This window comes from Balaenoptera musculus, chromosome 5 (genome assembly GCF_009873245.2).
Source record: "Balaenoptera musculus isolate JJ_BM4_2016_0621 chromosome 5, mBalMus1.pri.v3, whole genome shotgun sequence".
Classification (NCBI taxonomy): domain Eukaryota; kingdom Metazoa; phylum Chordata; class Mammalia; order Artiodactyla; family Balaenopteridae; genus Balaenoptera; species Balaenoptera musculus.
Genome location: NC_045789.1, coordinates 3,015,554 through 3,029,916, shown reverse-complemented (window position 1 = coordinate 3,029,916; position 14,363 = coordinate 3,015,554). Strand labels below are relative to the sequence as shown.

The following is a 14,363-nucleotide window of genomic DNA, read 5'->3' as shown; positions in this document are numbered from 1 at the left end:
TTCCCTACTGTAAAATTTAAACAGAAGTACTCAGATAGACCCTTTCCAGTTTTAAAATTCCATGATGTGAAGATTTGCCCGGTTGGAACTAAACCAGATCTGACTTCTGGAACTGGTCATCAAGAGCGGGAAGCGAGGGACCAAAGTCTCAATCACTTACCTGAAAGGTGACAAGCAATAAGAGTTCAAACGACTTGAAGTAGAGAAAACAGAATTGTCTTTAAGGTAGATATAACCATGTGTTGCGGCTGAATTGTGTCCCCCCCAGGCGAGATGTCCAGTTCCTGATTCCTGGTACCTGTGAACATGACCTTGTTTGGAAACAGGGCCTCTGCAGATGTCATCAAGGCGAGGCCATCCTAGATCAGGCTGGGTCCTGATCCAAGGACTGGTGTCTTCCTAAGAGGAGGGAAATCTGGACACAGACACAGACACATCTGGAAGATGGCTGTGTGATGTCAGGGGCAGAGATCGGAGCTGTGGGCTACAAGCCCAGGAAAGCCAAGGAATGCTGGCCCTCGGGGGGTAGGGGGTGGATACTACAAATAAGAAATGTCCTTATTCCTAAGGAACTTGAAGAGGCAGGCACGCGGGTAACCAGAGGAAACAAGAGGACAAGGCAGAGCGCAGCAAGCAGGAGAGGAAACAGGAGACGTCCCCGGGAGAAGCAGCGTCTGGGCTGGAAGGAGTGAAGGGTGGCCAGGCTCGGGCGTGCTGGGAGCGGGAAGTCGCTGCAGGCCGAGGGCAGGGCACAGGCCCACGGCCGAGTGGCACGGCGCCCAGGGCTGGGGCGGCTAGGCTAGGGCTCTTGCAGCAGGACTGCACAGAACTGGGAAGTTCAGGACTTCCGGAGCAGGACCCTGACTGCTACGTCAAGGAACGTGTGTCCGCTCCACAAGCAATGGGGTGTGTGACATTCCAGCCTCCTGAGGGAGCGACTGACGCCATCAGACCCGTGCTAGGAGAGGACTGAAGCTGCTGAGAAACCATCTTCTGGGAAACGGAGAGGGGCCCTGACCTGCGCACCCAGGGTCTCCAGGCCTCAAGCTGGCAAGGACCAGGCCGGGAGGTGTCAGGTTTGCTGCAGTGATTTGTCCTCCGGGACCTGCAGGGTGGGCGTCTGATTCCTCCCCTGAACATTTGCAGGAATCAGGCTGGAAGTGGGCTCAGTATGTCCGGTGGAACCACGGTCTATGAGAGAAGAAGACCTCAAAAATTTTCTTCCTCTGGCTCTCACGCAAGGAAACAAAAATCGTCAAAGTCAAGTTCTCGGGCGGAGTTGAAAGACGGTCTTGTGATCTGAGACTGTGAATGTTTAAAGAGTCAGGTATGATAGGGAACTTTAAATGGTCCAAGAAAAAGGAATATGGAACACCACAGAATCAACAAAACCAACAATGATCACAGCAAAGACTGGCAAACACCACCCACCCATCTGCCCAGCAGCTCCAGGCCCTGGGTACGGCCGTGAGCAAACCACGGCCCCTGCTCCCGTGAGCTCACTGCGCTCATGGCCACATTTTCCCGCCATGAAATAAAGCATCAGCGGGGTGGAGGAGAAAGGGAGGTTGTGCTTGAGATGGCGATCAGAGCCCACCCCGTCAGCACAAACGTGCCAGCACAAATGTGCGCTACTTCCCGCCCAGTAGCAAGCTATTTATTGCAAGAAAAAAAATTATGTAAGTACAGGGCAGTAACATATTTGGAATTCTTTGTTTCGTTTTTGCTAGGTTAGTAGCTCAGGAAGATGGCTAACAGGAAAAGTAATTTGCAAATTAGCTGATTTGTCTTTCTTCCTCTATTTTGCACTGGTACAACTTCAGCTCCACAGATTGCCTGGTTTTTACTTTCAGAAGAGCTACATAAAAATTCACCTCTGAATTGCTGTCCTGGGGCCAAGATCATAGTGAAAAGGTACTTAAAGGTTCAGATTCTCATCAGGAGCTTTAATACATAATATAAACCTAAAGATACAGTTTTTAAACGATTCCAATTAAACGTACCCCGCTATTATTTTCCCTGAAGAAATTTATATTGGATATTGGCTGCAACTTTTTTTGTCTTTAAGAAAGCAGGTGATAAATAAAGGTAAATGCTTTATTGCTTTTGTAAAAGCAATGTGGACTGAAAGAATCAATCCCCACTGTTGGCAGCCTGGCTTGGCAAGAGCGCTGTGACCTGAGCCCCAGTGACCGCGCCTGCATCCGGCCTGACCAGGTGCCATGAAAGACACCAGGAAGCGACATCAACGAGATCGGTGCCTACCTCAAAATGCTTACAACCCGACACGGAAGGGCCAACGCACAGACCAATCAGTAAACGCTACCGTCACGGGGATGGAGATAAACATCTACAGAAGGAAGGAGAGGTCAAGTCCGCCTAGCGGGGGCGAAGCGTGGGGCGAAGTCACAGACGACGTGACACCCGGGAAACAGGTGACCCTCTCGGGTAGACTGAGCTCCCAACTCCAGCGCGGCCACTTTCACCCCAGGTGACTCTGGGAAGGCACCGACTCCAAAGCCCAGCTTTCCCCAAATGCAGCCCTTACCTGCCTCAGCAGGCTGCTGGGAAAGACAGAGAATAAGGATGAAAGTACTTTTGTAACTGTAACGCAGACCTCAAGGGTGAGTTCAGATACGCGGTCCCTTAACTGAGATCCGTGGGTCCGGATGTTTCAGAATTCAGATTTTTATTTTTATTTTTATTTTAGAAAGAAGCTTATACCACATATTATATAACAGCTCCTTTAGGGCCTGAGGTGTAATCAAACCCCAACGTCGAACAAATTAGAATCTCACCAGCCCAAGTGATGAATATTTATGCTAAACGATTATCAAGAGACTATAAATAGTCTTATAAATAGTTCAGGTCAGTTTCAACTTTTTTTCCAGAGGCTTTAGGATTTGGGGACTGTAGGGTAAGAGGTTGCTGCCCAGTGTCCTGCTTGCTATGTCTGAGGGAAGGCCAGAAGTCCCGTCCACATCACCCCAGATATGAGCGGTCCTAACGAGCTGGCGGTGGAGGCAGACGCGTAGGGGGGCCGCCGGCGGCTGGGAGTGCGGTTCCCGCCGAGACAGCGCTATGAATGGCCACGCCGGTCACAAGCTCAAACCACACAGCCTTCACGTAATATGTGCACACAGCAAAGACAGAACAGCATGAGTCACCACCCGGCCTGAGGTTTGGGAGCTACGAACAGGGAACTGTGAAACACCGAAGAGGAAAGGCAAGTGCCGTCCATCCTTCCTGAGTTCGGGGTGACGTCGGGTAGGACTCGGAAGCAGGTGGAGACTGTGTGGCGCTCCCGGTACCCACAGCCCCTGGCCGGGGCCAGGCCGCGTGCCAGACGCCCGGCCCCCTGCCCGGACGAGCATCTGACCCCAGCGCCCCCTCCTCCGTAAGTGACGGACTGCGGCCACAATGACCTCCAAGGCCTCAGCCTTCTGACTCTGACACAAACCATCTACTAGGTGTGCAAAGAACAACTCAGAACAGGTGACCCCAGCCGGGTACGAAGAGGACAGCCACCTTCGCGGACTGACTTCCATCCCTGCATGGTACCCCTCGCCTTCCTAGAAGGAGTCTGCACTGCGATACAGAAGCAGCACAAACACACCTCGAATCGACAGAGCGTTCAGAGACTGCTGGCAAAGCCTGAAGGGGAAAAGCGCCAGTTCTCTTGAGGCACGAGTGATGCTGAGTGGGCAGGTGTCCCTGGGGGGCAGTGCACCAGGCAGGCTGCCGCCCCCGCGGGCTTCCCAGGTTCCCTTATGGTTATCAACAGGTTCTTCCCTTTCTCCTCTTTAAAAACTTACGGAATTTCTAAATGCAGCTCATATTTTCCAAAAGGGCTCCTTTAATTCTTAAAAGAGCACTACTAATTCTTTTCTTGTATCTAGAAGCTAGAAACTACTTTTTTAAACAGCAGCTTCGCGATCCACCTCCACGCATGCATTAATTCCCTGAGCTAATTCTTTCACACTCTTGTCAGCATAACCCAAACCATCAACGTGCATCCCTGTATCCCAGGATGGCTGAGATGTAATTTTCACCTCTGCTCAAAGCTAACTTGCATCAACATGATTCCATAGCTTTTCCTGAAGGGAAGGTTTCCCATCCTCCCCTCCACCCAGGGAAACTGTCTTACTCATAACAGGTAAGTGAATGAACTTCGAAGTAAATATTCAAGACACAGCCTTATACATGAGTTAATTCTAGATCCATTTAACTTGCACACAGATAAGGTAATAATTCTTTTTCCCTAGAGGTTTCTAGAGGTCAGTTTTCCTAGAGGTTTGCAGAGGTTAAAAGCATGATTCTCTCCATAAATCTTTTGTTTGCAAAACGGGAAAGCTGTACCTACCTTTGGTCGTAAAATATTATCCCTAGAAGAGATGGGTACAGGCGAGTGGGTGGGGGAGGAGTGGGAGTGCAGTGCTGCAGGGCTGGGGCCAAAATACGGAAAAAAGAGAGAGAGCGTGGGAAAGAGAGAGAGATGGGTACAAACACACACACTCACATACTCCTCGACCCAGCAATTCCACTTTAGGAATTAATCCGACAGATCAACTTACATCGGTCCAAACTGATTACGCACAAAAAGGGATCCCCTGCAGCACCGTTTGGAGCAGCAAAGGACTGGAGCTAAGCGTCAGCATGGGATGGTACGTCCCTACAACGGGGTGCTACACGGATACAGCCCCGAATGGGGAGCTCTCCTCATGTGATGACAGAATTCGCGCTAGGACATCACTTTAACTGGGGAAAAAGAAGTATAAAACACTGTGTATAGAAAGCTACCGTATGTATTTTTGAAAAGGAGACACAAGGAAAAAACTCTGGATTTTACTGTATTTGCACAGAGTATGTCTAGAAAGACATGCAGCTGTAAGACGGGGGGCATCTGGAGCAGGAGGCTGGGTTGCTGGGAGAGAGAAGCAAGTGGGCCCCTCGTTCCAGGGCACAGGGAGAGGGCTTCCTGACACCACCTGATGCCCGTCTGCCAGGGCCGCACAGCAAGGGAGCTGCAGGCTCGGGGCCGGGCAGCCTGCGTTGGCGCCCCAGCCCTGCCTCTTCCCAGCCGTGCGGCCTGGCAAGCACCCCACTCTGTGTTCCTCGGCATCCCCACCTGCAGAATGGCAATGACAGTGGGACCCTCCTCATGAGCGTTGACTTGAGGGTTAACTGCAAAGTGCCTATCGCAGAGCCAGGAAGCCGGTGAGCGAGCTGCGGGTATTCACTGAGACTCTGCGGCTTTGGGGGCTTCCCTGGCGGTGCAGTGGTTAAGACTCTGAGCTTCCACTGCAGGGGCCGCGGGTTCGATCCCTAGTTGGGGAACTAAGATCCCGCCTGCCTCTTGGCGCAGCCAAAAAATAAAAATTAAAGAGTTAAAAAAAAAAAAAAAGACACTGTGGCTTTTGAATATTTAACCATATGACTGTACTCTCTCTCGAAAAATTAAAAATAAATAATGAAACTGAGGGATACAGCAGGAACACTCTTTCTTTAAATCCATCAGACTCAAGTATTGTCTTTTTTTTAAAATTTATTTTTATTTTTATTTTTTTTTAACATCTTTATTGGAGCATAATTGCTCCACAATGGTGTGTTAGTTTCTGCTGTATAACAAAGTGAATCAGCTATACATATATCCCTATATCTCCTCCCTCTTGTGTCTCCCTCCCTCCCACCCTCCCTATCCCACCCCTCTAGGTGGTCACAAAGCACCGAGCTGATCTCCCTGTGCTAAACGGCTGCTTCCCACTAGCTATCTATTGTCTTAAGACAAACAACCTCAATGACAGTTTGCTCCAAGAAGCTTCTGAAGCTGAAGCCTGAGGCAGTGGGTGAACTCCCTCAAGGAAACGACCTTAATGAATTCAAGGCCTTCAGATTCAGTTTCAAACCCGTAGTTCGGCCTTAGACTATGACATTTTCTGAGCTTCCTTCTCAGCGTCCATACACCACATTCTCCTGCCCCTTTTCACCCCCTTCCTTCCCCCAAAGACAGGACAAAGTTTCTAAGAAAGTGACGCCCTTTCTCATTTATCCAACCTATTTACAGCTCTCAGTTTGTGATTACCATTCCAGGACTGTACTGGTTTCCACCGCATTAAGTAACTGTCCATTTTTACTGCATAATCTCAGAGACTAGAGACACTAGTTCCAGAAGGCCTGACGTCCGGGTGCAGGCAGGGAGGCTGGTGGTGAGAGCCACAGGGCGCCCAAGAAATACCCACCTAACTCCTTTCCAGAAAGTACCTGAGCTGGCGTCCACAGATGCCCTGTGAGAGCTGGCACTACACCACCTATTTTGTGCAGAAGTTTGGAGACCTTAATAAGGTTGGAACCAGTAAGTGGCAAAGGCGGGACTCGAACCAATGTCTCCTGACCCCAAACTCTGCTCTCTCCGCGCTGCTGGGCCATCATCACGAGCAAACCACTCAGCGTCACACGCTCTGCACCCTAAGACCTCCCTCTGCGTTTCCGTCTCAGGGTTTAAAGAAACGCTACATTTGAAAAAGAAAAATACTGATGATACAGTGTTAAGACTGAGAAACAGAACACGGGATTATGTATACAGTATGACCTCAATTGTGTAGAAAATATGTGATCAAGCGCTTTTTGAAAAGTTCACAGAAACCTCAGCAACTCGTATCACAGACAGAGGATTAATCTCCCTCATAGATAAAGAACAACCAGAAATCAATAAAGGTTTGCAAACCAATGGAAAGGTGGGCAATGGATACAGATAGTTCACAGAAAAACAAAAATAAGATGGTCTTTAAACACAGGAAAAGATGCTCTCAGTCCTGGAAAGAGAAAAGCAAATTAAAGTCATGCCCATATCAGACTGGCAAAGATCCAAAAGGTAAGACTGCCCACACGAGAGAAATGCAGGCAGAGGTGCGAATCGGTGCAAGTTCAGACGGAGGGTGACCGGTCACAGCTCTTAAGAGTCACCAGTGTCGTTAACCTTGGAACTCCGATCCCGCTTCTGGAACTAAACAGACGCAAACGTGTGACTGTAGCATGTGTGCTAAAAGCAGAGAACTACAAACAACTGGAGAGAACACGGGCGGGGCAAATTCAATCCCTCCTGCTCGATGCACCCAGCAGGACACGGGGGTGGGGGGGGTGGGGGGGGGTGGGGAGAGCCGTGTCCCACGGCCAGTTCCACACAGCGGGAGCAGACCCTGGGGCATGCACTCCTCCTCCTGTGGAAGAAGGAAGGATACATATTCGTATTCGCTTACTTCCGCACCAAAGAAATGTAAAAAGATTCAGTTTAAGCAAATTGAGTTTTTAAAAAGTAGGAAGAGGAAGAAGAGTTCTGACCTCTGATTGCAAAAGTCACAAGAATATTCAGCACCCCCAGGTAAGAAGCGACCTTAGTTTATCAGGAGTGGGTTTTTGCTCCATTGGTTCTGAGAGGGAGTTCCAGACCTTGTGGTCCACGGCCAGCCACGGCCAGGAGTGGGATGAAGCCAACAAAACAAGGCCACGAGCTGGTCCCACACCTCCTAAGCTTGGCTTTTTAACTAAACGGCCAAGACGGTGGATGAGCTGGCCTGGAAATACCCTCCCTGGCTGGGTGGAGAAGACAGGCCTTGCAAAAGACAGCACTGGGTCACCGTCCTCCAGAGACCAGCAGTCGGCACCTGAGGCCGGAACATGCGTGACCGCCGCGGAAAGGCCTGGCGGGGGGAGGGGGAGGAAGGGCTTGTGCTCCACGCGGGCCGCCACGAGGTCTCCGTGACTCCACGACGTCGGTGGGGAGGCCCCGAGCCACGCTGGCCAAGGGGGCTGGAGAAATGGCCCCCTGCCGCTTCTCACCCACCCGCCCGCCTGCACCAGGGGGACGCCTGGGACCTATGTCTGCTGTTCCCAGCATCCAAACTATCATCTCTTCATCCAAAAGAAAAAGTCCATATAAAATTTGTCCAGGAATCTTTATAACAGCACTATTCACGAGACCCAAAACGTGGGAAAAACCACACGTCCCTCACTGGATAAATAAAATCCGGCCTACCCATTCAATCGAATATGATTCCGCACTAAAAAGGAATGAAGTGCCGTTACATGCACAGAACACGGGTGAACCTTGAAAACATGATGGTAAATGTAAGAAGTCAACCACGAAAGAACATATGATATGATGAACTGTATGCTGCTCCTTACAGGAAATGTCCAGAAACAGGCAAATCTACAGAGACAGACAGTAAATTAGTGGCTGCCTAGAGCTGAGAGGAGACTGGGGAATGACAGCCAACTTTTGTGGGAGGCGGTTTCTTTCAAGGGTCATGAAAATGTCCCGAAGTTGATGTGGTGATGAGTGTATAATCCTGAGGACACAGCAAATCCACTTAAGTATGGATAGACTTCAAATGGGTGGATTGTACAGTACGTGAATGACATCTCGATAAAGCTGTCTTAGAAGAAAACAAGATTCCACTTACATTCCCCTTTCCCCGACCCTGTGCCAAGGGTGGTGTGCAGTGAGGGCGACCACGCACTGCTGGTGGGAAAGGAGTCGGGCACTCACTTCGGAGAATATTGAGTAAAGCCAAAGGTCACATTTCCTAAAACTTAAACTCCATTTCTTTCACCCTATGAAATCCATGCAGATGTGCAGACAGAGACACATGTGATACTACTATTCACTGCAACATTGTTTATAATAGTAAAATTTGTAAAAATAAAATGAAATGTTCATTAATAGACTAACAGATACATAATTTGTAGCATATTCACACAATGGAATGCTATACTGAATTTGGAATTAACAGACTAGAGCTACATGGAGTTATACAAACGAATCTCAAAAACATACAGCTGTATAAAAAAGTAAGCTTCAAAATAACAGGTACAGTATGATGTCCACTTTAAAATGTTAAATACGTGTAACCCACTATGATTTATGGATACATCCCAGCCAGTAAATGACAGATATGCAGAGGAATGCGAAGTACCATATTCAGACCGTGGTTACCTCTGGAAGGAAGGGAGGGAGATGGGGCCCAGGAAGGATGATACAGGAAGCATCATCTACTTCCCTAATGTTTTAGTTCTTTTTTTAAAAAATCATACATGTGAAGCAAAAGTGGCAAAATGTTAAGATTTAAGAAAACTGGGTTGTGGTTACACATATGGTCAATATAGCATAGTCTGCACTTTCGGTATGACGAATATTTCATAATAAAATGAAAGCGTTACTTGGCTTTTAAAATGAGAAAAAAAAAGAATTTATAGCAAACTAATAAAACTGATTACCTGAATGGGATGGGGAAGAAAAAAGAGGTAGGAACAACAAGATTCAGGTGTATATTTTTTTTTTGTTGAACCAAGGGAATGTATTATCTCTGAAGACACAGAGATAAAACGCTCTTCAAAACGTTAAGGAAAACCCCTCACGTTCGTACCCTTTACGAAGTGACTTAACCTACAGAAGATGTTAGGCCTGGAGGCCTGCTTATCTTTGCCTCCAGGTTCCCAGTAGAGGCCAGTTCTGACAAGCGGCACGCTCCTGACTGCTCTTGCCCGGCCACTGGCCTCCCGGGGAAGAGGAATCAATTCTGACGGACAACTTTCCTTCACTCTTCGGCATCTACCTGCCTGCGGAGCGCACACATGCTGACCTGGTCCTCAACTCCTGGCCTCAGGTGCGCGGGGCGCGTCCCGCGTGGCAAGGCCGGGGCGTCCAAGGATGCTGAGGGCCAGGTGAGCAAGCGGTGCTGACTCTGAGCATCGACAGGCCACGGCCCCTTGCAACACGCGCTGCCTGTTTCCCACCTGCCTGACCAATTTCTGTGTCTCAATTTTCAAATTCTGTTGGGGAAGGAAAATGGGTCTCCTTCAGATTTCCTCCAAGGAAAATCTCCAAGGAAAATGCCCTCCCAAGGAGACCATCAGATGTTTGAACACAAATAGGGTTGTAACGTCAAAAACTGGAAACCTTAATATCCATTCAGAACATACCCAAGATTTTTGAGGCCATCAATTTCAGATACTACAAAGTCATTAAAAATTGTCTTAAAAACGTTTTAATGACATGGGGAAAATGTCGTGGCATAATAGTGAGTGAGGGGCTTCCCTGGTGGTGCAGTGGTTAAGAATCCACCTGCCAATGCAGGGGACACGGGTTCGAGCCCTGGTCTGGGAAGATCCCACATGCCGCGGAGCAACTGGGCCCATGAGCCACAACTACTGAGCCTGCGCGTCTGGAGCCTGTGCTCCGCAACAAGAGAGGCCACGACAGTGAGAGGCCCGCGCACTGCGATGAAGAGTGGTTCCCACTTGCCGCAACTAGAGAAAGCCCTCGCACAGAAACGAAGACCCAACACAGCCAAAAATAAATAAATAAATAAATAAATAAATTTATTAAAAAAAAAAATAGTGAGTGAGAAAGCAGATTATATATATATATGTATTATATATATATAATACATATATACATGTAAAATACATATATATCAATATATGGTTTAGTTAATACAGTGCAGCTTACATCCATGTACCAAAAAGGACTGCAAGGAAATAAATCAAAGTATTAATAGGAGTAAAAATTTGTGTGATAGCACTGCTAGTAATTTAGGTTTTCATTTTTATATTTGCTTGCATTTTCCAAATGCTTTGTAACAAAATTGTACCATTTTGATAATCAGAAAAAGTATTTAAGAAAAATAATAAAAAGAAGTTTAGTAACAATATAAAAGAAAAAGATGGAGGCGTTTAAAAAGGAGAATGCAACTAGCCTGACATGAATGCAGCCATGCTCTGAAAAATATACCTGTTAAAATATTTTTTAAATATTTCATATACTGGCAATTAACAAGTGGAATTTAAAATTAAAACTCAATACTACTTATACTAGCATCCCCTCCCCCAAAAGAAATAGTTAGGTATAAATCTAACACAACATGTACAAGATCTATATGGAGAAAACTACAAAACTCCGATAAAGAAAATCAAAGGAGAACTAAATAAATGGAGAGAGAGATATTCCATGTTCATGGGTGGAAGACTCAAGGCGTCAGTTCTTCCCAAGTTGGTCTAAAGATTCAATGAAATCCCAATCAAAATCCCAACAAGTTATTTTGTGGATATCGACAAACTGGTTCTAAAGTTCACATGGAGAGGAGGCACAGGACCCAGAACAGCCAACAGGACATTGAAGGAGAAGAACAAAGTCAGAGGAATAACACTACCCAACTTCAGGACTTACTACAGTTACAGTAAACAAGACAGTGTGGTCCTGGTGAAAGAACAGACAAATAGATCAACAAAGAGAAGTAGAGGACCCAGACTCAGAGTCACACACACTCAACTGACCTTTGACAAAGGAGCAAAGGCAACACGTTGTAGAAAAGACAGTCTTTCAACAAACAGTGCTGAAACAAGTGGACATCCACACTCAAAAGAAAGAATCTCGACACAGACCTTAAATCCTTTACAAAATTTTAACTCAAAATAGATCACAGATCCCAAATGCAAAACTATAAAACTCCTAGAATAACCTAGGAGAAAATGTAGATGACCTTGGGCATGGTGATGACCACACAAAAGCACGCGCCATGAAAGAAACAGCTGATATGCTGGACCTCATTACAATTAAAAACTCTGGTCCGTGAAAGACAACATCAAGAGAAGAAGAAGACAAGCCTCAGACTGGGAGAAAATATTTGCAAAAGACAATTCCGATGAAGCACTGGTATCCATAATATACAAAAAACTCGTAAAACTCAACAATAAGAAAACAAACAACCCAATTTAAAAATGGGCAAAAGACCTGGACAGCTCACAAAATATATACAGATGGCAAATAAGCACATGAAAAAGGTGCTCCACATCGTATGTCATTAGAGAAATACACACCAAAACAACGAGATACTACCACATACCCATTAGAGTGGCCAAAATCCAGAACGCTGACAACAGCAAATGCTAAGAGGACGCAGAGCAACAAGAACTCGCTCACTGCCGGTGGGAACGCAACACGGTGCAGCCACTCCAGAAGTTTGGTGGTTTCTCACAAAACTAAACAAGCTCTTACCTGACAACTCAGGAGCCATACTCCTTGATATCTACTCAGGAGCCATGCTCCTTGATATCTACCCACAGGAATAAAACTTATGTCCACACAAAACCCTGCACATGGATGTTTACAGCAGCTTTCGTCACAACTGCCAAAATGTGGAAGCAACCAAGACGTCCTTCAGTAGATGACTGGATAAATAAACTGGTACATCCAGATGATGGAACGTTATTCGGTGCTGAAAAGAAGTGAGCTATCGAGCCATGAAAAGACATGGAGAAGACTTCAACGCATATGACTGAGTGAGGGAAGCCAATGTGAAAGGGCTACGTACTGCATGATTCCAACCAAATGACATTCTAGGAAAGGCAGAAACTATCGAGACAGTTGAAAAGATCAGGGCTGCTGGGGCGTTAGGGGACGCATGAACAGGCAGAACACAGAGCATTTTTAGGGCCGTGAAACTACTCTGTATGACACTCTATTGATGGGTTCGTTTCATTACACGTTTGTCCAGACCCAGAGAATGAACACCACCAAGAGTGAACCTCAAACGTAAACCAGGGTTTGGGGTGATGATGATGTGTCAATTGCAGGTTCGTCAGCTGTAACACATGCTGAGAGTAGGGGAGGGGTGAGTGAGGGGCAGGCAGGAGACAGGGGCTCTGTCCTTTCTGCTTAGCTTTTCAGGGCACCTAAAACTGCTCTAAAACATAAGAGTCTATTTTTTAAAAAAATTCAGTGGTCAAGGGGACTTTTAAAATATAGGAACTCTGAGTAATAAGCACTGGTTTTAAGTTTGCAATAGGATTATTCTCTGAAGATCGTTTAGACTGCTAGAGAATTCCCTGTGAAGACGAGAACCAAGGACATGTTACTTGAGCTTGGATGCGGCCACCAAAGGCCTCTGCCCCTGTCCAGCAGAAGGGCAGGCCACCTCCCCCGGGGCCCGTGCGCCCACCTGGGAGGAGGGGGGCCTCGCACCGGGCTGTGCAGAGCCTCCCGGTGGTCCTGCATCAGCTCTTGTAAAAGCAGTTCAAACTGAGGCAGTAGTCGCCGCCTGGAGAGAACAAGGGTTAGGTACAAAGAAAAGAGGCTCAACGGCGGGAATGTCTGTTATCAAGCAAAGGCCAGTGGGCGAGAGGCTGGGGGTCCCGGCAACCTGCACCTTCCGCTCACGCCACAGCGCACAGCTGCGGGCCCGACCCCCCATTCACGGCCCCACGGAGGACCGTTCACTGTCTGCGGCCCTCGGGCATCGCTTTTTAGGGTGCACGCCAAGCGTGTTCCTGCCTTAGGAGCTTGCACTCGCTCCGCCCTCTCCTGAGAACATGCTTCCTCAAACACCCACGTGGCTTGCTCTCCAGACGAGACACTGATGACTGCCTCGGTTGCCAAGGCCCTCACGTCTGTTTGACATCCCTGGGCCCCGTCGGTTCCTGACAGACAGTCGGCACGTTGGAGCTGGAGGGGCTCAGACACCCCATCTGGTGGTCCCAGACCCGACTCTTCGCTAGGCCTAACCCCAGAGGCTCTGTGTGTGTGTTTGTAATGAACAAAGCTTCCCGGGCTCCACTTCCAGGAATCTGGTCCAGTGGATCTGAAGTGAGGCTCAGGAATCTACATTTTTAAGAACACATCTTTGGGGATCACCCACCCGGTCTACCACTTTAATTTATTTTAGACGAGAAAACAGAAGTACAGAGAGATGAGGTGACCACCCCGAAGACACAGCGAGCTCCAGGGGGAGATGAGCCTGAGATCGTGAGATCAGGGCAGAGAAGATCCCCCATCAGAGGAGCTCTCCCTAAATCTGGTGCCGCCTTCTACGTTCTCCCGTGTTAGGGGTGACTTTTTTTAAAAAAATCACTAAGTGGAGAAACTAGCTTAGCTCTACCAAGGTTTTGGTCTCTTATTTTTTTCTTTTGTTTGCCTTTGGGGAGGGGGAGGCATGAAAGTGAAAGAAAATGTCAGAGTGCGAGAAAAAAAAAAAAAAAAGACCGCATTTCAATTCACATCTGTTCTGTAAAGACCTGACAGTAGTGGGTTTTTTTTTAACCTTCCTAAACTAAGAAAGGTCAGAGAGTAAGAGGAGGAGCAAACCCTTCAAGACGTAAACGTCTGATGGATGGATGGATGTACACCTGATGCGCAACATCCCACAGAAACCCGGGACCCCACAAAGGGGAGGAGCTCTGCCGGGAATCCCTCGGCCGGGTCCCCCTTGGTGAGCTCTGGCTGGGAGGCTAATTACAACCTCAGGCGGGTCACGGGTTATCGCTCTCACAACTCCCACGAGGCCTGCTTCCCCTTGTTCAGCGGTTGTTCA

At 47.7% G+C, this 14,363-nt stretch overlaps 1 protein-coding gene across 5 annotated transcripts in view; it reads right to left on the bottom strand.

The window, feature by feature from the left end:
- The window catches only part of FNIP2 (folliculin interacting protein 2), an 89,915-nt gene that overhangs the window by 64,081 nt on the left and 11,471 nt on the right, over nt 1-14,363 (bottom strand). For 3 of the 5 annotated variants that reach the window (XM_036853277.1, XM_036853276.1, XM_036853280.1), the window contains exon 2: nt 12,996-13,094. The exons of the other annotated variants lie outside the window; for them this stretch is intronic. In XM_036853277.1, the coding sequence (XP_036709172.1) occupies nt 12,996-13,094 (99 nt within the window). The remainder of the gene's footprint in view (nt 1-12,995; nt 13,095-14,363) is intronic. 5 annotated transcript variants of the gene reach the window in all.